The sequence below is a fragment of the Nilaparvata lugens genome, chromosome 6, assembly GCF_014356525.2.
Source record: "Nilaparvata lugens isolate BPH chromosome 6, ASM1435652v1, whole genome shotgun sequence".
In the NCBI taxonomy this organism is placed as follows: domain Eukaryota; kingdom Metazoa; phylum Arthropoda; class Insecta; order Hemiptera; family Delphacidae; genus Nilaparvata; species Nilaparvata lugens.
Genome location: NC_052509.1, coordinates 51,541,240 through 51,558,111, shown reverse-complemented (window position 1 = coordinate 51,558,111; position 16,872 = coordinate 51,541,240). Strand labels below are relative to the sequence as shown.

Below are 16,872 nucleotides of genomic sequence, written 5' to 3'. Positions count from 1 at the left end.
AAACATATATTAACGCCGCTCATCGACTTCCAGCAGGAAATAAAGAAATTCCTTCTTTAATTGTATCATTTCGCACTAGAGAAATAAAGAATAATTGGATGAAGAGTTATAAAGTTTTTCGTGAGGAATTGAAAAAATCTAAAAACGACCCTAAAGCTAATCTTCGAACCATCAACATAAATAGAAATCTCCCTGATAAACCAGTTTACTTGAATGAAAATTTATCTCCCTACTATAAGAAACTCCTATACGAGGCAAAACAGTTCACTAAGAAGAAGAATTTCAAATTTGCATGGTCAAGAGATGGAAAGGTTTACATACGGAAACAGGAAAATACTAGAGCATTAAGAATTTGGACCGTGAATGATCTTCTCGAAATTGGTAATGGCGATGTAACTCGAAAAAACGAATAATCATCAGAGGACCGGGTTGAATAGGACTTCTCCGGAGCTTTCAGAATAAGATTTTTTATTTAGTATGAACTCTTTCAACGAGTTATGTAACATTCTGAGTGATGACGTTTTTAAGACGGGAGAAATTGAAGATGTGAATTATGATTTACTCACTGATAAAGAAACAAGTCCAGTTAACTATATGAACATTTTTCAAATGAACATTCGTAGTATTTATAAGAACTTTAATGAATTCATAGTGTGTCTTAATAATTTCAAAGTGTCATTCGATATAATAATTCTAACTGAAACTTGGTATTCTGGCGATAAGCCTATTAATTTTTATATAGATGGCTACAATTTGCTAAACCAGCCCAGTAAACTTAATAAATGCGATAGTCTTTGCATGTATATTAACAAAAAATATAATTTCACAGTTTTAGATTGTGAGTTGATAGAAGCTAACGCGCTGAGTGTTATTGTTGAACTGGGTAATGATTTGATAATACAAGTTATGCAGTCTATAGGTCTCCGAACAGCAACACAGATAATTTTATCCGAGTGTTGAATAACTATCTTGAATCTCTTCCGAATAATCGTAATGTAGTTTTTGCAGGTGATATTAATATCGATATTTTGAGCACTGATCGCTGTACATTCCAGTATCTGAATGTTATGAATGGAAATGGTTTTAATTCTTTAATTAATATTCCGACTAGAAAAGTGGATAATAGTCAATCTTTAATTGATCATATATTCTTCAAGAATTCTACACATTCTATCGAACCAAAAATAGCTAATGTCTTTAAATTAAATATCACTGATCATTTTGCTACCACTCTTCATATAAATCTAAACAGTAAATTGCCTCACACTCCCGTCACACAGACAAATATAATTACTATGATTGATTTTAATAAACTTGAATCATACCTACTGCACGAAAAATGGGAATTTCTTAACAATGATGATTCTGTTGATTCTATGGATGAGAGGTTTGTTAATACTCTTACAAATTATATACATATTTCTAAATATGAAAAAAAAATTAATCATACGAAAAAACCACTGAAACCATGGATCACGCTGGGCTTGATAGAGTCTATTAATGAAAGAGATAAAATTGCCAAGCAACTAAAAAAGGAACCTTTCAATACTAACTTGAAAAATAAATTCAGGACATATAGGAACCTACTGAATAATCTTATAAATCGTACAAAGGATGATTATTATAAAACTAAAATTAACGAATGTGGGAATAATGCAAAAAAATTATGGTCTTACATAAATGAACTACTAGATAGGAAAAGGAAAGAAAATGAAATAAAATTAAATGCACATGAATTAAATAAATACTTTGTAAATGTTGGTAAAACTTATGCTGATAGGATACCTAAATATACCAGCCAGTCCGCTGATGAATTCAAATATAAGAAAAATAACTCGAGATTGACCGACTCTTTGTCTTGCAACCGGTAAATGAAATTCAAATAAAAAGTGCCATACTCAGTCTGAAAAATAATACATGTCCAGGTATTGATGGTATAAATAGTAAAACTTTAAAAATAGTAGCCGATTTCATTGCCTATCCTTTCACATCAATTATAAATAAATGTTTTCGCGAAGGAGTTTTTCCACAATTGTTCAAGGTCGCCAAAATCAAACCTCTATTCAAATCAGGTGATAAAAAACTCACTGAGAACTATAGACCAATCAATTTGCTTAGTTCATTAACGAAAATAATGGAGAAAGTGATAAAATTTCAAATTATTGAATTCTTTGACTTAGGTACATGGGATAATAGAAGACCACCAATTTGGATTTCAAAAAAATAAATGTACTGATGATGCTCTAATCCATTTCTCAAATTCTGTGGCAGATTTGTTAAATAAGGGAAAGAAAACTCTTGCGGTTTTCCTTGATCTAGCCAAGGCTTTCGATACTGTGGCTCACAACCAACTACTAAATAAACTGGATCGAGCAGGAATCAGAGGTACAACTCTGAGATTGTTCCATAGCTACCTTGCACATAGAACACAAATTCTTACACTTGATGACTGTGTGAGTGATCTGCCTCTCTCCGGTTATGGTCTCCCTCAGGGAACAGTCTTATCACCAATCTTATTCCTTCTTTATGTAAATGAGATACTCAGATTAGACCTGAATGGAGGTGAGGTATTCTCATTTGCTGACGATACTGTGCTGTTGTTTGGAGAGAGCACCTGGCAGAGAGTCTATGGAGCGGCCTCCAGAGGCATCTCCACTCTGAAGAAATGGTTAGATGTTAACTCCCTAAGCTTAAATATTAAAAAAACAGAATATATCGCCTTTTCAAGAAATATCTCTGGACGTGAAGAGACAAATTGTACACTTAAATTGCATTTAAATTGTAATTTATCAGACGATGCTCCCTGTAGATGTCCTGAGATTGAAAGGACTAGTCAAATAAAATATTTGGGTTTGATAATCGAGGAGGGATTCAAGTGGAGAAGGCATATTGAATACCTATGCCATAAACTAAGGTTTGTCTCCTATAATTTTTATAAGTTGAGGTCGATACTTGATTTATCAAAGTTGAGAATGCTTTATTTTGCAATTGTACAATCTCTATTAAATTATGGCTTGGCGGTTTGGGGTGGTACTTATGACACTCTTTTGTTACCACTATTCATTATACAGAAAATGATCATAAAAACAATATTAAATAAACCCATATTGTTCCCCTCAAAAATTGCATTCAGTGAATTGAGAGTCATGTCAATCCGTCAACTCTATGTGCTTAGCATATTTAAATATTTCAATAAACATAGAAGCTCATTTTCAAGAATCAATGTAACTCATAGAACAAGATACAATCTACATAGATATATTACTTATGATTCGAATTTAACGGTTATTCGTAAGCAGCTGGTATACATCGCTCCAAAGATTGTAAACTGCATCCCGAACGAGCTCATCGGTGTACCTATTAAGTTTGTACCAATAAATATTAAAAACTGGATACTTCACAACTATTATTTCCATCTTAATATTTTATGAGTTCAAAAATTTTTTCAGCTTTTAAAACTATTCATTATTGTCTAGATTAATTCACAATTAATAGCATTTATTTTAAATATACTTACCATTGTTTGAATAAAAATATTCCATTTTAAATTATTAGCTTAAGATTTAGAAACAGTTACGGTAAGTCTCTACTCCTACTGGCGAACAAGTGTTTCACTTATGCCAGTAGTTCTTCACCTCCAGCCGTATTTTACAGTTAGATGATATAGATATTTAGAATAATAATTATTGTTTTTTTTCTGATTGTCACATCTTTGTAAAGTTTTTGTGTTTTGGTGAAATAAATTGAATTGAATTGAATTGAATATTGTGTTCATGAATTTGTCCTCTCACAGTGGAGGATTCGTGGTGAGTTTAAATGTATAGGAGAGATACCAGAAAATACTACCCATAGAATTAATATAATAGAATAAATGATTTTTTTATTTGTTGGCGTGGCGAAGTTAGTTGACCCATCGTCGATGTGTAGGCCCAAACGACGAAAATGGGTCAACAGCAAGCGTTGAAATAACTATGCGTCATTGAACTTTCTTCTGAAGAAAAAAAGTGAAAATAGCCTGAAAAATTGCCTGAATTACCCAGAGCAGGATGCCATATTAGATGTGACGTGACTTTTGAATACTGAATGGTACAACACCAAAAAGTGCCGAATGCCAAGATAATTTCTCATTTTTCATTATAGATATTTCATTGATATGAGGTATGCTGAAAGAAGTTAGTCTGACATTAATTATCTTGAATGAAGTCCTTACCATAAGGAGATCTGGGATAGAATGGAGTAGTCTCCTTCTGAGGAGTCTCCTGCACACAGCCATAAAGCTCGGAAGTAGAGGCCTGGTAGAAGCGAACAGATGTCTCCAAGCCACAAGTTCTCACAGCGTCTAGTAGCCTCAGAGTTCCAACCGCATCTACTTCAGCTGTGTACTCGCTCAATTCAAATGAGACCTGAAAACAGGTTATACGAGTATATTAGCAACATTTATAGTATGCTAATTTCATGGCACAGTAAACAAATACATTTTTATAAAATCAAATACAAGTTTTATAAGTCATTGTTTTACAAAAAAACAATGTTCTGTGTGGTTCTGTGGTTAAGGAAACCCCAGTATTGTAAAATATGTGTAATCAAACAGACCTTAGATATTTTTTTCTTTTTTTATTGTATTTCCATTGGGCAAGAGATTTGCAGTGTTGCACTATCTTGTTGAAAACTTATTTATTCCTGTCGAAACCTTGCCTGATTACGCGACAATATATTTGTTTTACTCCCAGCATGACCCAGCATGTACAATTATTGGAGAATCCGGTGATCTCGTCCGTTCTGGATTGCATTTACAGTAATAAAATTTTCTCTCAACCATTTATAGACTTTCATCAATTCTTCCTGTGCCAGATTAAAAACTTCCTCCCAGAGGTTTCCTTCAAATAGTATACACGTATCATCAGCAAAAGCTATGACTGTCCCTCTTATCTTAATTGAACATAGCTCATATGCCAAATACAAAATTGGCTCAAGAACTGTTCCCTGGGGAATCCCAAACTTCATCGTTTCCTCTGATATTGTTCAAGCAGAACAATAGGCCTACATTAATTGAACTTTTTCTAGTATTTGAGAATTTGTGCTAGCATAAACGCAAAATATAGTTTTCATTTTATGTTCCATTTTTAAAACTTGAGGTCATCTGTCATTGTGCTGTAAGAAAATCATGGAATCAATGTTATCTAAAATTAAACTTAAGTATCAATGTGTTAATTTTGGTTGTTTTTGCTGTTCTCTCAATTGCTTTCTTTGAATGTGAATCGTCTCACCTAAAGTTAGTTTAATTATAGTATTACCTTCACATGACTCTGAGCAGCAAGATTGTAGATTTCTGTGGGACGAACCAGACTTATTATCTTCACTAAGCAGCTACTGTCTGTCATATCACCATAGTGCAGTTTCATTAAACCTCCTTTGTGCGAAGTGGGATTTGAGTAGAGGTGTTGAATTCTTGACGTGTTGAAGGTGCTAGCCCTTCTGATAATACCGTGCACCTGATAGCCTTTGTTCATAAGGAACTCGGCCAGGTATGAACCATCCTAGAAATAAGACATGAAACTTGATTAGAATGTGGCAAATTGATGATCTGGTAATTTGCTTCTATGAACCAGAAAGATGTAAACTGATGATTGGCAGATTACTTGAACAAAAATTCAATGAAAATCAAATGAATAAAAATAATATAAAAAATTTAATCTATAAGCCTAGGCTATAGACTACACTTATCAAATTATTGTAAACTTTGTCTTAAAGCTAGATTCACTATAAACATTTTCCATAAATATCATCAATGCTTTTCATTCAACTAATAATTTTGACAGTAGTAGGCTAAAGTAAATTCCTTAATAACTTGTTTGTAGAAAAGCAAGTTATCCAAATATTCTTGAATGGCTCGAATCTATTCAGTTTATAATATATCTTAGTTTTTCTTTGATTTTTATATTGTTATACAGTACATTCAATTATAACTCACCTGTCCAGAAATGCCGGTTATCAAGGCCACTTTTCTATTATCTCCAGACATGGTTTTCTGTGATTGACGGACGCTTCAACTTACATGAAATACAAAATTTCAAGAATAAGTATATAAGTTATAACTCAAAATGATTAAAAATAGTTCTACATCAACAATTGTTATTGAAACTCTCCAATTGAGGAAATAGAACACACCAGTACAAATTAACACTTGAACAACAAATCATGAACCGCCACATAGATGGTGAGACGCCCATCGTTCACTTGCCGTGCAAAATACACGATCAATTCTTTACAAACATTACTAACGAGTTCATTGATTACAAACAAAACTTGATTTCAGCAATCAAATATTTGATTGATAACTCTATTCTGTTCAAAAACACTTCGCGTGATATTATAGTAAGGCTAAACAACAAACAGCTTCAACTCAAGCTTCTTTCAAAATAATGAATTTATAGGTTAAAACAGCTGATGTGTCACTGACTTGTTTACGTTGACGAAAATTTATAAACAAACATAAATTGAAATTTTGAGGTTATTTCCAAAACGCATTGAATGCTAAGGCTAACATATTTTCAGTTATATTGGAAATACATTTTATTTTTTCATAATTCTGGACTCCAGTTCAAAATTATCAATTTTGTTGATAAATAATAGCCAATATTTTAATGAGACTAATCGAAAATAACATAAAAGTTTGGTTATGATAATAGACAAGACAACTTAATATTTATAAATTTTATGTTTAACTGCATATAATAAATTTTTGTGAGACAACATACAAGATGAGTGATGATTCAGTTTGTAAGAATGTAAGTAATAAACTTATAATTAGTATGTTCAATTTTTGTAGGTCTGTAGCATAGCCAAACTTATTTAATTAGAGTAGTTTAGAGTTGATTAGTTTTACTAGCCTAGATGTTCAATGAGCTAAACACTTGCAATTAATTTATTTTTGATAGCTCGTATTACATTAGGACTCACGACTGGGTTGCAATTTGGTCACCAAAAGTGGTGTGCGTGTGTTGAGCAAGCTGAGACACCAGCCGGTGACCCGAGTGAGACACCAATCTGGTGTCCTGAGTGAGACACCAGCCGGTGACCAGAGTGAGACAGCAATCTTGTGTCCTGAGTGAGACACCAGCAGGTGACCCGAGTGAGACATCAATCTGGTGTCCTGAGTGAAACACCAACCGGTGACCCAAGTGATTGAACAATCTGGTGTCCTGAGTGAGACCTCAGCCGGTGACACGAGTGAGACACCAATCTAGTGTCCAGACTAAGATACTAGCAGGTGACCCAAGTGAGACACCAATCTGGTGTCCTCATTGAGACAACAGCCGGTGACTGGAGTGAGACGCCAGCTGGTGACCTGAGTAAGACACTAGCCGGCCGCCAAAATTATTGTAGTGTAATAAAAGCAATAGGAACTAGTAAAGCCCCGCTACTTGCTGGGACCATTTGAGTCCCACTGGTAACCCAGCCTGGTGTCCTAATCCTAATGTAATACGGATTTTATTGTTAAATATTTGGCGTTTTATGACGATTACCCGATATAAGGACGGTGGCGAAGACACCTGAAGAAAGATCTTAACCTGAAGGTCCCCTGAACGTGTGGTTAGTGGTGCTATCACATGTGAACCAGGTCATAAGACCAAAACAGAAAAAGCCCGTAGCGTAGCGAAGGTTACAACCCCCCTCATGAGCCCGAAAAAGAGGCCCAAATATCCAAGATAATGCGGACTTGATGCCTTAATTACATGCTGGCTTTTGTAAATTCATAGTATTTAAATGCTCCATTTCTAAGCCGGTTGCAATGGAGTAGCCTTCGGATTTGGGAAGTTGGTCTTCCCTAAACGTGAGAACTCAACCTGGAGGTGGCCTCTAACCGGCCCGAGGTCGAGCTCTCACGTCTGGTTTCTTCTGTACACATGCACAGTGGCTTACGGTATGTTTTGAGAGTTGCCAATTATATTGCTCGCAACTTTTGTAGGTTTCTAGAGCATTGAATTATCTTCAATATGATAAATTTTTCACTACTCCAAGTTCTCCTTTCATTGTTTTACAGCAGCTTCAATGTAGGGGGTGAGATTTTTAAGTTTGAAACAAGTGCCAACTCAGCGGTTCCACACCTTTTCCACAGAGGGGATTAAGATGAATACTTTTGCTATGTTAATCTTCTAATGCTTCTAACTAGTCTCAATTGAGCTGCAAAGTCAAATATTGGGTTCCACACACCCCCTTCAAATTTCATTGTCAAATGATCAATTATTTCAGCATTTAAAATTCAACCTCCTACATTAAAGCTGCTATAACAATGGAAGGAAAACTTGGAATGGTGAAAAAATACATCAAATTGAAGACAATTCAATGCTCTACAAACCTACAATAAGCATTAATTTTTACAATGCATTGTTAAAGAGTTATCAGCCCTAAAAGAGCAAATTGATTGAAACCTGTAATTTCGACAATTCCACACTTTCAAGGACGGTATCTCAAAAACTGATGGAAATATCACAAAACTTTATTGAACAAAAATTGTAGAGGATTTATCAAACTTGATTTATGAATAGTTAGCCACGATGGTTGAACGCATTGTTCCCAAGATATAAGCGTGGAAGCAAAAATCTAAAAAATGCAACAACCCTCATCCCTTCAGCACATGGGGTAGGGATGGGGGACTTTTGATATTTTCTCCTCCTGACTAGTCCCAACAAAGCTGCAAAGTCAAAAATTGTGCTGAAAATACTCCTTCCAAATTCCTTCGTCAATTGTTGCAAAAATGGAGATTTCACACTCAACACTAAAGCTGTTGTAAAGGGTGTAGGGAAATTCGTAAAAGCGTGAAGTTATACATCAAATTGTAGAGAATTTAATGCCTTATAAGCTCATAATCAGCATGAATTTTTCCCGTCGATTTTTAAAAAGTTGCAAAAATAGAAAAAAAATTGGTGGCAAACGTGTTTTTTCAAAAATGTCACACCTTCAAGAGCGGATATCTCGATAACTAGAGGAGATATAAAAACTTCCAAACTTTTCCCTCCATAACCCTTCCTTGACTGGACTAAAAGTATCAAGTAAAATGAATTTTGCTTTGATTATTAATTAACCAATTGAAGTGATGGAGATTTCAAAATTTTCTAGCTGATTTATCCAATATGCAACATCGTGATCGATATTCCTCAGGGGATAGTGTCATTTCCTATAAACAATATTTGACACTTTGCCGGCCAGACATCCGAGTTGACTGAAGCGTTGCACTCTTCAGTGCCGGTTGCACAAAAGCCTGTTCAATTTTAACCGTGATAATTCCAGGAGAACCAATCTGAGAATGCTTTTTTGATAAGACTGCTACTCTGGTTGGTTCTTGTGGAATTAATCACGGTTAAAATTGAAAATTTAACCGGTTTTTGTGCAACCGGGCCTCAGTCTGCTAGTGTTACCTGCTCGCGGGTTCGAATCCCATCGATTTGGCATGGACGTTCAATCATCTCATAACTCACCCTCGCACTTACCATTACTAGTATCTCAAATTGTTTTTATAAATTAGTGGTTCACAATTTTGACTTTTTCAAGTCGTTTGAGACTACTATTTCACATCACAATAACACAGCAAGCTCTCTATATTATTGGAAACTATCAAATGCATCATTAATCAAAGGAAAATAGTATTTTACACTGAAGTACAGTAGTTAATTGACAGCAGCTATTATGAATAATACTGGGGTGAAGCCAATATATAGGATTGCTCCTTGAGTAGGATTGAGGTACCACCTACTGCATTCAAATAAAATTGAATTTTCGTGATGTTCAAATTTATTATTTCCTTAATTGAGTAGAACGTATTCTTTTCAGCATAAAATCTATCAATTGAATAATCATTAAATATTTCTATTTCAGATCAAAGAAACAGAGGAGTTGATACATAATGTTCTGTTGAGAATAGAATGCATTGAGAAAGAACTAAGAACGACTCAGCTCGTTGAAGATGAAAGGTAATTCATTTGGAAGTCAATTCCTTATATTTATTTCAAGAAACTATAATCGAATAAACTGAACAAAGCTTAGTAACTAGGCAATGTCATGAAATTTATCATAATGAAAAATAAATATCAAATCTATATTAAAAGAGTACCTCTTTGCAGAAAATCTCTCAAAAAAGAGAAAGAACAATCAGTTAAAAAAGTTTTGGCGCACCATCAACTCGTCACTCTTACTTCATAGAAAACTGCCAGTATCTAATACTGTCACTTTGAGAACTTGTAATGAAACTCGGAAGTACTTTGAAACTTGTTTCAACTGATAAGTAGACAATAAATTATTATAGATTGCGTTGCTGGAAATTTAATAGATGCAAATTTTATTGCACACTAAAAATAGAAGATAATATTTCTCAACAGCGCTGCGAGGTTGCATTACATTAACTAAGCTACTCCTGACTGCTCTATGAAACTAATTAGTCTAACTAAAATTTGCAATTAGTCACGGAAAAGCATGCAAATGGTACACAAACTTCTCACATTAACAAACATGAAACATTTATTCGACTGTATACAAGCTCATAATTTTCATTCATAAGTAAAATACTAAACTTTGTCAAAGTTTGAAAGAATTAGGCTGATACAAAAAACATGGATATTATTTGTTGGTGATCTGAATTTCACACAAGTTGATTACTTACAGTTAGAAGTACTAGCACAACTTTTATTGTAATTTAAATTACGGTTGAAACTTGAAAATGAATTGCAACATTCATAGTCTACATGTCGGAAAATCATTGCAATTCTAGCTAGCATGAATATCTAGAAAGGAAGTACAATGTCGTTTTCAATAACAGTATAATAATTGATAACAATGTTTACAAATTATTGATCAATGTAATTAATATAAAATTGTTTTAAATTCATTTTCACTGAAATTTATTTTTGTGTTTTCAGGGAAAAGCTAGAAAAGGAGTTGGCTGATGTGAAGAAAATTGTGATTGACAATGAAAAGAAACTCAAAGGCTTGCACACTAAGAATAGACAAAGTTTCATGATTGCTGTGCTTATCATGTTTATTGGATTCCTTCTATTTGGTTTGTATAGTATGAAAGAGAACAATTCCAGTAATAATTAATTACACTTTTTTTAAAAAAAAACATCATGTTCCCATTATTATCCTATTTCACAATATGGTAATTTCAATGAATTTACTATAGACAACCGCATGAAAATACTCCGATGAGAATACTGCAACGTTTCCAAATGAGAGTTGATCAACGTTGCCCATTCCATAACTGATTATAAATGAGAATCAATATTTTTTAAATACAACTGACGAGTCTATGGGAGCGGTGGGGGGTTGAGAAGGAACTCACCTCTTTCAATTTTCATTCTGAATATGCAGATGAATATTTTAGTGAATTTTCAAACACCTTTGTATGCTTCTTCTCTGATTAAAATTTAATAACTAATGGAGATTGGAAACATTCTCCAAACATACAGTACAATATAAATAGTTGGTCTTGGAATGCAATAGATTCAGATTCCGCTAAGCACTTCATACATCGTCATACAGTTTCAAGTTAATGAGAGAATCAATAACAAAATAATAGAAACTGCCATCAAGTGAAAGGAAAACGTATAATTAATTTAAAAACTAATATCAAAACAATTGAGATTGTCTTAAAATAAACGGTATTCTTTCATTAATATTTACAGTTACAGAGAAAAAATAAAGTAAGATGATTCGTACAACATCGATTTTACAGATACCATATCAATAGAAAAGTGAACACACAATATTGATCGGTCATGTTCAACGACGTCCCCGGCCCCTTCCGCGGCCTCCCCTTCCTCCGCGAGCCCCGCGTCCTCTGCCGCGACCTCGGGACGGTCCTGTTGACAAACAATTTTCCAATTACTATTCACATTACAAATCAAATCGTTAATTGCTAAAAAAACATTTGAAATTTATAACAACATCAATATCATAATCACCACGTCATACACCAACAATTCCAAAACTGTGAGTTTTCTCTCTAAAAAATGTTAATTGATTGGAAAATAACTTCCGAAACACAAAACCATAATTTCACCCCCACTCAAGACCAACCACAAAACAACATAACAAATTTCATAACAACATTCGTCGAATACTCTGAATACGGACGGACCCGTCTTGGTCAACGCACATAGCACAAGTTGGATATCCTTCATCCTGCTTCAAACTGTTACTGAACTTTTTTATTCTCAGTTAGACTGCTACAAAGTGGTGGATCTAAAATATTATTCAGACAGCAGCTTTTCAAAATTGGTGAGCCAAGCATTAACGCCCCTTGCGCGATAGTCTATGAACTGAATTAGTCGAGCTATACAACATAGTTGTAAGTGTTAAGCCAGTTACACACACACATCGATTTTTGGACGTACGATTTTTTGCCGTCCTTATGAATTGTATTAGATTAAACAGATGATGTCAAACTCCGATGACAAACTCAAGATGCTTGTCAAGTTCCGTACAATCAGATGGAATTCGTAAGGACGGCAAAAGATCGTACGTCCAAAAATCGATGTGTATGTAATTGGCTTTAAAGTTTGAGCATAGCCTGATGGAATTCTTTGCCTTGCCCAGCATACGCTTTCAATGGTGAATTATACTGAATATAAGCATAGCATGAGTTCGCCTTTTGTCGGCTGGAAAAGTTGCTGTTTCAGGGCATGTAGCATTTTCATTAAAATGAGGTCCACGTTATAATGGCAGTGAAGGAAGAAACAGCGTTGCCAATTCTCTGCCTGCCACTGCCTTCTATAGAAGATAGCTTATACCGTTATATCTAATAAATTGTTATTTCTTGGTAAAAAATAATCACTATTTTATTCGCCTAAAGAATATTTTTTAATGATTTAATAATAAGTATCTATAATTCAGATTGAATATTTTACTCTGTTGCATATCCATACTTTTTTACTGCTAAAATTAAACTTGAATTTTAAAAAACACTCATGGAGTGAAAATGCACTTACATTGGTAGTGACGATCGTTTCGACCTGTTTTCGGTCATCATCAGACTGTGAGATGTCTATCTGAGTAAATTCCCACTGTCTGATGATGACCAACAACAGGTCGAAACGATCGTCACTTCCAAAGTAAGTGCATTTTCACTTCAAAAGTGTTTTTTAAAATTCAAGTTTGAATATTTTGTTAATTATATCTCTACATTGTTAAAACCGAGCTGGCAACGTTGTGTAGCTAGAAAATGATAGCACTTTCTGCTTCGTCGAATGATAGACAAATGTAGCAACACCAATGTTCATGTTTATCAAGTACTACCATTATAACGTGGACCTCTCTATATACTATGATTTAAGTTACAATTGCTATCTTATACAGTAACTGTAACTATCTTATAAGTAACTGTAGTTTGAGTAATACAAAACATTGACAAGCAGATGTTGCAACTCATCTCACACATCTGCCGACATACAACATTGGCAGTTTTCATACTTACCAATTGTCGGCCGACGGGCCGACACTCAGAACTGTCCTCCGATTGGATAATTCCCACCCAATCAGACAACCGGTAAGTGTAAAATCGGCCAATAGATGGATGTCAGAGTCAGAGTGCATTGCAACATTGAATATTCTGGGGAGGAATTATGCTCTGTCCAACTGTAATAGTGTGCGTGAGATCGGACACTAACGATACTACAAGTCTGCCGCGACATGTATCGTTAGTGGCCTTAGAGTTTAGCCTAGACTTGATACGGTCTGGTCAATGATTCCACGGATTTTTGATAATGGATCATTTCAGTCTGTATAATACTAGTAGTTCTGTGAACAGTAAACCTCACGCAGTTTTTTCATCCATAAGTATCTGGTGTCACTTGTTGACCCGCTCCTCCAGACAATTGATTATGAATAATATTCTATAGTTGATTAATCCTATTTCCAGAGTAGATGATATACAGTTTATAGTGATATCGAAGTATGGAGGAAATTCCTTTACTTCCATATTATCCTTAAAATGAAAAATTTCAAAAAGACTTGTGTATACATCGACGCGCAGTTAAAAAAGGAATACTCCTGCCAAATCTCATGGAATTCTATCAACCCGTTTGACCGTAAATGTGTTACATACATACAGACAAAAGAAAATCCGAGTTAAAAAAGACCTCACTGCTTTCGGCCAGTTATTGAATGTAATAATTTAGGAGAAGCTACTTCAAGTTTTCTAAATGGCTGCTGGTAACCGATTATTATTGAACGTACCTCCTCTCATGTCGTCCTTCTTCCTGGTCTTACTCTTGGTAGTATCATCAATTAGTAGTGTTTCAAGAGGGAGTGAATCCGGTAGTATGTAATAACGAATGTTGTTGCCTCTGATGGTCAAGGTATCCAACTGCACAGACTCTCGCCCTTTCACTGACATTTTCACTGCTTTCAGATGCGTATTCATAGCCACATCCACACCTGAAACAATTTGCAAAGTTTTGTCGAAACATTCACACAGTTCAATATCTAAATATCCAAAGTCTTGATCGTTAGCCAGGTGCTCCTCCCGGACAGATCGTATCAAAAAGAAATAATTTTTTTTTTATCTAATTGAAATCATTACAAAACGTTTGTACTGTATTATCAATTATCTCCTTAGGCTTAAAATACTTGTAGAAAATTACCTTAAATGGAATAAATAATATATAAAAGTAAACAAATAATTATGTTTAAATTGATTTCAAGTTAGGTGAGCAGCTGGAGAGTTCTTGGTCACCACTCATGCGCACGATTCTCACTCTGTCTGGCATTCCCTCACCACACGTCTAATACAGTATCTACAATAATTTGTGCATAATTAGAGAATCGTTGCGAGGTCATTTTCTTAAATAAGAACACAGAACTATGATCATTTTGAATTAATAACGTTGAGTATTGCTTCTAACAGACAATTTGGAGTTCTCTCTTGTGATCGTAGTTGCTCAAGCACATGCAATATCATTGTGAATAATAATAATAAAAAGGCAATTTGCTAGAGTAACCTTCAGTAGGTTATACCATAGAGAAAAGATAGTATAAGAAGATATCCCATGGTATAGGGCGGTTATGTTCCAAATTTTAAGCCGATTTTTGTTATCTCAAGCCGATTACTGTCAACTACTGTTAATTTGTGGATTTAAGTGAATTTTTTTGTGATTGTGAAGTAAGATTTTTGTTTGGATTTGTAATGGATTTTAAAATTAATTAATCTGATAAATTCAAAATTATTGTAGTACATACACTTTTTGAACTCAAGACTGTGTATTCCAAATTAAGGTTTAAAGCAGTTTTGGGCGAATGCCTGTTGTTTTTATCTGCATTGTATTTATTGTCTATGAATAAATTAAATGAAATTATTAGGCTCAACTCACACTTGCGTAACGTCGCGGAGACTAAAATCGACTGGTCTGAGTGTCACCATTTGGAAACACATGCTCTCGACTAGAGTCGAGTCTCTTCTCGACCTGAGTCGCGTAAGTGTGAGTTGAGCCATAATGTTTTGTTCTTTCGTGATTAAAAACGTGGTTTATCAGGGGCGATAAACACATATGGACCCATGCATTTGCTCCATACTGAAACATGGATTCTACAACTCTAAACTCTTATAATAATTCACTTGGAAATATAAAGTTGAATATCTTACCTGTTATAGTACCGTGAACTTGTGTTCCATTTTTCAATTCGATTGTAACAGTCTCATGACTGAGTTTCATCAGAAATCTGTAACCATAAAATAAAATTAGAGTAAACATTCTTCTTTCAAAACTAGTTACAATTTTATAAAATCAACTCATAGGTAAAAGTTATTTTATCAAGAGCCGAAGTAGCTCAACTTTTATTTATTGTTACAGCAATAGACATGTTTTCAATACTTTATATTGAAGATTGTATAAAAATATTTGTGCTTGAATCTGTTTTTCTCTGTTATTTTTCATTTTGTTCCATTGGAAGTTGAATAAAAAATAATACTGTATTAAATTACTTTACTAACCACGGTTTTTTAGCCATAATCAAGACCCCATGCCGGTCATCAAATTTTTGGTTGGAATCGAATCAATATCTTCTTTTGGCCACAAAATAAAAAAATTAGATGTCGGACACTCAAAATTAATTTGAAAAAAAAAATTTTTTACTAACCTCAATTTCCACACACACCTCTAAATTATTATATTTACAGTTAAATTTAGTAAAATCTCTAAAAATGCTAACTATTAATCAGTATTCATTAGAATAAAGACATTAATTGGGTACAGTATCAGTATCTGTACGGTATCTACGATAAGGAAACAACAATACAAGTTAATGTATACAAACAAAAATAAAAAATAATGTATAGGCAGTGACATTAATTGGGTACAGTATCAATATCTACGATAAGGAACCAACAATACAAGTTTGAACCAAAATAAAAAATAATGTTAAGGCAGTAGGCTATAACAAGGAATTAACCTAGCCTTACTCCTACAACACTAGACCATGTTTTACATTATTATTTCAAACATGTTATTAAAAAAAATGTAGCTTAATACTTATGTAATATAGTAAAATACTGTATTACAAAAATACCCATTCTAATCTAAATTTCCAAGAGTGCCCAACAAGTAGTGAACCGGCATATTTATTTGTTTGTGAAACAATCAAAACAAATTTAAATTATTTTCTCTAACGATGATTATAGAAATTACTTACTTTACGAGTTTCATGATGAAGTTTTATGAAAATTGATGATTAGTTACTAAAACACTAATCACTTGCAGTAGAATCTTATTACAAACCAAACACAAACATGAAAATTATTGAAGCTGAGCTGCTGAGGCCATTTATAAAACGGAAGCAGATTCGGCTTTGGCGTCCCTTGTCGTTTGCCTGGCTTCCTGTTGT

General features: G+C 34.0%; 3 protein-coding genes across 5 annotated transcripts in view; 1 reads left to right on the top strand and 2 right to left on the bottom strand.

Moving 5' to 3' along the window:
- Nucleotides 1-10,402, bottom strand: part of LOC111051268 (GDP-mannose 4,6 dehydratase) — a 21,570-nt gene extending 11,168 nt beyond the window's left edge. Inside the window, exons 1-4 of one of the 2 annotated variants that reach the window (XM_039431160.1) lie at nucleotides 10,112-10,402; nucleotides 5,972-6,050; nucleotides 5,295-5,537; nucleotides 4,211-4,403 (exon numbers count right to left, since the gene is read on the bottom strand). In XM_039431160.1, the coding sequence (XP_039287094.1) occupies nucleotides 4,211-4,403; nucleotides 5,295-5,537; nucleotides 5,972-6,022 (487 nt within the window). In that variant the 5' untranslated portion in view covers nucleotides 6,023-6,050; nucleotides 10,112-10,402. The remainder of the gene's footprint in view (nucleotides 1-4,210; nucleotides 4,404-5,294; nucleotides 5,538-5,971; nucleotides 6,051-10,111) is intronic. The other variant, XM_039431159.1, reaches the window with a different exon arrangement.
- LOC111050748 lies at nucleotides 6,274-11,692 on the top strand. The gene is made up of 3 exons (XM_022337101.2): nucleotides 6,274-6,788; nucleotides 9,877-9,971; nucleotides 10,914-11,692. The coding sequence occupies exons 1-3, from the start codon at nucleotides 6,762-6,764 to the stop codon at nucleotides 11,092-11,094; spliced, it is 303 nt and encodes a 100-aa protein (XP_022192793.1). The 5' UTR covers nucleotides 6,274-6,761; the 3' UTR covers nucleotides 11,095-11,692.
- Nucleotides 10,493-16,872, bottom strand: LOC111050747 (probable small nuclear ribonucleoprotein Sm D1). 2 transcript variants are annotated; one of them, XM_022337100.2, is made up of 4 exons: nucleotides 16,681-16,872; nucleotides 15,635-15,711; nucleotides 14,230-14,430; nucleotides 10,493-11,855 (listed from the first exon to the last, which is right to left on the bottom strand). In XM_022337100.2, exons 1-4 carry the CDS (start codon nucleotides 16,692-16,694, stop codon nucleotides 11,776-11,778), a joined length of 372 nt encoding a protein of 123 aa, XP_022192792.1. In that variant the 5' UTR covers nucleotides 16,695-16,872; the 3' UTR covers nucleotides 10,493-11,775. The 2 variants fall into 2 exon arrangements, with proteins under 2 accessions (XP_022192792.1, XP_039287096.1); XM_039431162.1 differs by lacking the exon at nucleotides 16,681-16,872 and adding an exon at nucleotides 16,129-16,346.